This window comes from Anopheles stephensi, chromosome 2 (genome assembly GCF_013141755.1).
Source record: "Anopheles stephensi strain Indian chromosome 2, UCI_ANSTEP_V1.0, whole genome shotgun sequence".
Taxonomy (NCBI): Eukaryota; Metazoa; Arthropoda; class Insecta; order Diptera; family Culicidae; genus Anopheles; species Anopheles stephensi.
The window spans coordinates 75,237,474-75,243,652 of record NC_050202.1 but is presented as its reverse complement, the minus strand read 5'-3'; the positions used below and the strand labels follow the sequence as shown (position 1 = coordinate 75,243,652).

General features: G+C 50.2%; 1 protein-coding gene across 1 annotated transcript; it reads left to right on the top strand.

The window, feature by feature from the left end:
• Positions 1–986: 986 nt before the first annotated feature.
• LOC118507640 (choline transporter-like protein 1) lies at positions 987–5,337 on the top strand. The gene is made up of 8 exons (XM_036046399.1): positions 987–2,175; positions 2,267–2,383; positions 2,907–3,026; positions 3,171–3,277; positions 3,363–3,849; positions 3,938–4,306; positions 4,373–4,753; positions 4,821–5,337. The coding sequence occupies exons 1-8, from the start codon at positions 2,110–2,112 to the stop codon at positions 5,085–5,087; spliced, it is 1,914 nt and encodes a 637-aa protein (XP_035902292.1). The 5' UTR covers positions 987–2,109; the 3' UTR covers positions 5,088–5,337.
• Positions 5,338–6,179: the final 842 nt, after the last annotated feature.

Here is a 6,179-nt window from a genome sequence, read left to right as displayed (position 1 = left end):
GGCTTTCTGTGGCTTGATTTTACCCGTAGCAAGGTAGTCAGCCCTGTGTACCGGGAGTCGGCGGTCCGGATGGGATTTGAACCCCGGGGTCCTGCCGTGTGAAGACCAGCGCCACTGTCGCCTCGCCAACCGGGTCGTCCCTGCTCTCTCTCTCTTTCTCTTTATGTAAACTAATTTAATTTGACGTCCGTTTAAATTTATTGTTTACTGCAAATCACCCCACCCTCCCCCCTCCTCCCTGGCTTCGCTCCCCCCTTTCACCAGGAGTAAGGACTTGTCGTATTGTTGACATCCAGCAAACGGTCCGTGGCGTCGTTTCGACAAAACGGGTGTTACTATGGCCGTGGTCTGCTCTGCTTGCAATGTGAATGTGTTATTTGCTTCGCAACACCATGGTTACGAGCGTGTGGTAGGCATGGTAGCATCCAGCTAGCGTTTGTGCATAAGAGCGCGCGCATTTGCACTTACTACAGGCCAGGCCCCTGGCGTACCACGAATACTGCTGCAGGTGGGTTCGAAGTGATTCGTTTCGTGTCTGGTCGTGGTGTGTGCAATAGGAGGGGGCGGGAGGCGACTCGCGAATCAAGTCGCGTAAGGGTGTAGAAGAGTTCAGTTACCTTCGGTCGGTAGTAGGGACACGGTGGTGGTCGTCCTTCCTGGTTGGTTCCTGGTTTTACAACAAGGAAAAATGTGGCAACAAAATTGTGCCTGGTGAAAGTGTTGTTTGGTGGATATCCTGCGGGATCCTGTGTGCTTGCAATTGAAGATATAGTCCTCCGGAGTTGTTGTACGAATATCAGTTGTGAAGTGGAAATGTTGTGTGAAATAGAAAAGGAATAACTGATAGCGGTATTGAAAATGTGCATCTAATAAGACAGTACCAGGAATCGATCAGGATATGTGCCCGCAGCCGAGCGTTGCGACAACAAGATCGATTTTTATGTGTACCACGTTTTCCTCCACGGATTGGCCGGTGAAAAACACCAAGTGCATATATTATTCATTACATGGTTAATGTTTTCGCGAAACATATCACTTCATTACTTTGGGCCCGTTACAAAGGTCTTGGCGAGGGCTCTTGCTACAGATATCTTCAGTGATCGAAGAGGAATTCAATGTTTCAAATATTGATACAAATTACTCCTAAAAGCGATCATTTAAATTTTAAAACCGTCCCCCCCTCTACACACACAGAGCGGAATAGTTTCGCACATGCTCCAGAACGATGCTTCACATGCCATAGTAAACACGCCAGTTAGTCATAGTCAGAAAGCATTTAAATGGCTACTAGGGTGTTGCCATAATAAAAAGCACTTTGCTCAGCAGGCCGGGCGATAGGATGGTACGGGTATACCACATAGAGTACGAGGGTGGGAATCAAATTTCGTAGTCATTTCATGTTTGTTGGCGCTTAGTCAATCGGCGACTGATGGAGCTGGGCGGGGCGGGATACACACCGTCGTTCTGCTGGTATGCTTGTTCCAATCCAATAAACTAGCCTCACTCCTCCTCTCTCTCTCTCTCTCTCTCTCTCTCTCAGTCCAGTTATAGTAATTCTCTCTATTGAATTGATATGTACGGTAGGACATGCTCCTTAGAAACGGAATTGTTTGAGCCTACTGTGTTCGTGCCCATCGGATACGCCATGATGATCATGGTTGCCCATTAGCTATTGTAGGAAGGAGGACCTCAGAGAACAACGCAGTAGTAGTGCATTCGATGATGGTATTTGTGTTTAAAGGTATTTTATGCGCTCCATAAAAAAAAACTTCACCAAAAACATCGCTAGTTCAAATCCCAAAGGGGGCCGGTAATGTCACGGTTGTTGTTATCCCCTCCTGGCTGGTTGGGCGTTGCTAGCAGATGGTTTAGTTTACAGTGAACCGTTTGTGAAGCATGATGCATACGATTGTGTAGGATAAGTTTTTCATCTTTCTCGTTAAAAAAAAAAACAGACAGCTTAGCAACATGAAACCGGTAACAACTGTTCAGTGGAAAGTCTCAAACGAAAAAAAAAACAGAACAAAGTGAATAAGGTTTAAACCACCACTGAAACACGCCGGAGAACGGATTACGAACTACGAAGTGTACTAATAAGCTGCCGAAGAAATGCAACAGTTGTGTTGCTGTCTGACCAGCCGTACGGATAAAGTATCGCCCGGCGAATCGTTTGACGTAGGTGTCCATTACCACCGTGTGTCGGGCTGTTTCCGGCTAAACAATTGGGGATAACTCACCTGTCTACCTTTTACCATTTCCGATCAAGCATTCTAAATCACCTTCACCGAGCAGCAGCCATGAGTCGGGTAATGGCTTCCAGTCGGAACGCCACTGTACGGATATACTGTTCATTGCCATTAAGGCTGCCTTCATACTGATTCTGGTACGTACTGAATTATAAGAACTGTTTTATAAGAAATGCGAAGGTTTATCTGATTACAAATAAGCCGTGCGGTGGGGAATAACAACAAAAAAGTAGTATGAAGCTGCTTTTGCGTAGCTTTGGTTGGGAATCGATAAGTGGACCTTCGCGTGCTACGTTGCTACGACCATCAGTAGATTGCTTGGATTGTTGTTGTGTGAAACATGTGGACGCTCGTTGTATTCGTTTCGTCCTTGAACATGTAGGATTATTGAGTTGTTCTGATGAAATTCCCTCAAAGTCTAACCTAAGGCAAGGCTTCAACAGGGCTAATAAAGATAACTTTAAATAAATGACGTTAATTCTGGAGGTTTGGATAACAACTCTATTCTCAATAATTGCTCCAGTGTGAAGGTCATAACCGTAGGACCTCGGACCACAAACACAATTGTCCTTTTCATACTCCCCTATCCCTTTTGTTTTCAACCCCCCCCCCCCCCCCCTCTCCTCAGAACTGATATTTGCTTTGGCCTTTTCACCACAGCTGGTACTCATTATCTACTGTATGGTGTTTGGAGATATCTATCGCATAATAAATGGCTACGATGACTGCGCCAACGTTTGCGGCCGTGACAACAAGCCGGACCAGAATCTTCCGTGCAAGGTAAATGGGACACGCGTGTCAATCACCGACCGGAGTGGTACCGGCTTAACATGAGTTTGTGCAGCTATGTCTCCTGTAAAGCAGACAATGGCTGTAAGTATGGCCGGGAACTGATCGATATTTTCGTGACACCTTTTTCGGCAGGGCGCGGACAGGACCGGCGAACCGTTTTTGCTGGTCGAAGGATCCGGCGTGACCGAAAGCGATCTGCACCGGATGTGCGTGGCGAGCTGTGACGATGTCGAAGGCTTGTAAGTGTTACTCAAATGTCAATCGTTCAATCGTTCCGCCACTTACCCGAACTTATCCCCAACCTCTTGCCCCCATCGGCGCCAGCAAACCGTTCCTCAACCGCTGCGTGCGGAAGAACAATCCAACGGAGGAGGTGATCACCCGGACCGGGCTGAAAAACTTTTTCCAGGAAGTGTCGGAAGATCTGGAAGCGTGCCATCGGGAGATGCTTTGGCTGGCGGTCATATCGTTCGTCTGCTCGCTGCTAACACTGCTGCTGCTGCGCGTGATACCGGGTGTGATCGTGTGGTTGGTACTGTTGGCGGTCGTGCTGGCCTGTACCGCCGGCACCATCTGGCTGTGGTTGCGCTGGAAATACGAAACGGAACAACTGTCTGCGGTGGCTGCCGAATCGGCCCGGATGCGGATAAACAGCTGGCTGTACTATGCGATAGCGGCCACCGTTCTAACGCTGATCGTCTATCTGGTCATACTGGTGATGCGCAAACGGATTAGGCTGGTCGTGCAGCTGTTCAAGGAGGCGGGCAAAGCGATCGCCAGTATGCCGCTGCTGTTGGCAGAACCCATCCTGGTACGCCTGGTCACGTCCGGCCCAAACAAAAAAAGCCTTTCACAACCCTTCTCCTTAACGGTTTGCTTCTCCCACTCCCGCCTTCCAGACGTTCGCCACGATCGCGGCAGTCATTGTGCTGTACGTGTACTTTACCGTGTGGATCGAAAGCGCCGGCATGCTGGTGGTGGAAAGCAACAGTAGCGCCAAGTACGTGAAGGACTCGACGATGCTGCTCACCCGCTGGTACAACCTGCTCGCATTCCTGTGGTTCTGCCAGTTCATCATCGGCTGCCAGCATATGGTGATAGCGGGTGCGGTCGCCGGTTGGTTTTTCACACGCAACAAAGCCAACCTGAGCAATCCGATCGGACGCAGCTATTGCAACCTGCTGCGCTATCATCTCGGTACCGTCGCCCTAGGTTCGTTCGTGATTGCGCTGGTACAGTTCCTGAGAACGATGCTGAAGCTGCTGATGGTAGGTAGCACTTTGGCGGGAAGGAGAACGGAACGGCGACGCTAAGCTATCCCCAATCGCCCACAGCATTCGGTGCGCAACCCGCAGAACCGCATCACCAGCTTCCTGTTCGACTGTTGCCAGTGTTGCTTGCAGTGCTTCGAACGCTTCCTGCAGTACCTGACCCGCAACGCCTACATCCTGACGGCGATGCATGGCGACCCATTCTGCCAGGCGGGCAGGAACGCGTTCCGGCTGCTAACCAGCAATGCGCTGCGCGTCTTCGCCATCAACTCGGTCGGCGATTTCGTGCTGGCGCTCGCGAAAGTGTTTGTCGTTGTCGCGACCGGTCTGATCGGGATGGAGCTGATACAGAGGAAGGCCGGCCTGCACCATCCGTACGTGCCGCTGATATTGGTCGGCATCTTTGCCTACCTGGTGGCGCACTGCTTTATGACCGTGTATGAGGTAAGGATGTCCCCGGCTGTGAACGGTAAACACACCAACTCACTTCGTTTTTTTTTTTTTCGCCCAGATGACGGTCGATACCATCTTCCTGTGCTTCTGCGAGGACTGTGAAAGCAACGACGGCATATCGCGCCCCTACTACATGTCCCGCGGACTGATGGAGTTTGTGCAGAACTCGAAAAAGGCGCTCGCTGTCGGTGAGAAAGGCGGCTCCGGCCGGGCCAAACAACCGATGCACGACGGGAAAGCCTGGATGGCGGCCACCAAATCCAACGGTTCGCCCGGTGGAACCGCTCCACAACGAGCTACGGCCATTTCCGAGACAGTAGACTGATTGCTTGAGGGTAAGAGAATGATTGGAGCTTTCACTGGTGCTTTTCGGGAGGTTGATATTTTAACCACAGAATCACTGCGGCGTGGTTGAGTGGTCGTCGCTTTTGCTTTTTCAAAACCATGCACCCACACACACACATTACTTTTTTTTCAACTCACTCATGCACGTTTTGAAGGAACTGAACTGAGTTTTTTAACAGCATTATATAAGGTTTAAGTGAATAAAGCAACGAGTGGCAATGTAAATGAGAAGTGTTCTTAATCTCCTAAGGATTTTCTCTTAATAATTACTTACTTACTTATCAGGCGCTACAACCGCTTTGCGGTCTTGGCCTGCTGCAACAATCCTCGATACTGCCAGTCCGTTATCCCGGCCGTTCTGGCGGACGCATCAATGCCTTCACTCCATCTCAATTTGGGCCTACCACGCCTCCTCTGTCGGTGTGGACGGCCTAAAAGGACTTTACGGGCTGGGTCGTCCGGTGTCATTCTCATGACGTGACCAGCCCACCAGAGCCTACATTGTCCTTCCACACATACGGGGCCAAAAATCCTTCTGAGCATCTTCCTCTCGAACGCGCGGCTAAGAGGGCTTCATCAGTTTAGGACAGAGTCCATGTCTCAGAGGCGCATGTGAGTACTGGGACTATAAATGTTCTGCACAGTCCCAGCTTCGTCCGTCGCGACAGGTATTTAGAGTGGAGAAGTTTCCTCAGGCTGTAGTATGACCGGTTGGCAGCCAGCACCCTTGCGCGTAACTCAACATCAATGTTGTTGTCGGTGGCCTGACTTTTGACCCCAGATAGGTGAAGTTTTGGACGACTTCGAAGGTGCGGTCACCTATCTGTACATCAGTGCCCTGCGTAAATCAGTGTTTGTTAGCAGGGTCGCTGGTGGTGCTACCATCATTTTGCTTTTTGCCTCGTTAATCTCCAACCCGATGTCTATGTCATCAGCGTATGCCAGCATCTGGATTGACTTGTCCACCTCCGAGTCGCGGATGGCTCTCTCTAGGTGCCAGGTTGAAAAGGATACGGGGCCCTGGTGTTAGCAAAAGGGCCCTGAGAGTTTTCCATCCACCTTCACCTGTCAT

Coding starts and splice junctions, on each gene's coding strand:
- LOC118507640 (XM_036046399.1), top strand. CDS start 2,110: ATGCAACAGTTGTGTTGCTGTCTGACCAGCCGTACGGATAAAGTATCG. Junction 3,278..3,362: donor TGTGACGATGTCGAAGGCTT/GTAAGTGTTACT, acceptor CATCGGCGCCAG/CAAACCGTTCCTCAACCGCT. Junction 3,850..3,937: donor TGTTGGCAGAACCCATCCTG/GTACGCCTGGTC, acceptor CCCGCCTTCCAG/ACGTTCGCCACGATCGCGGC.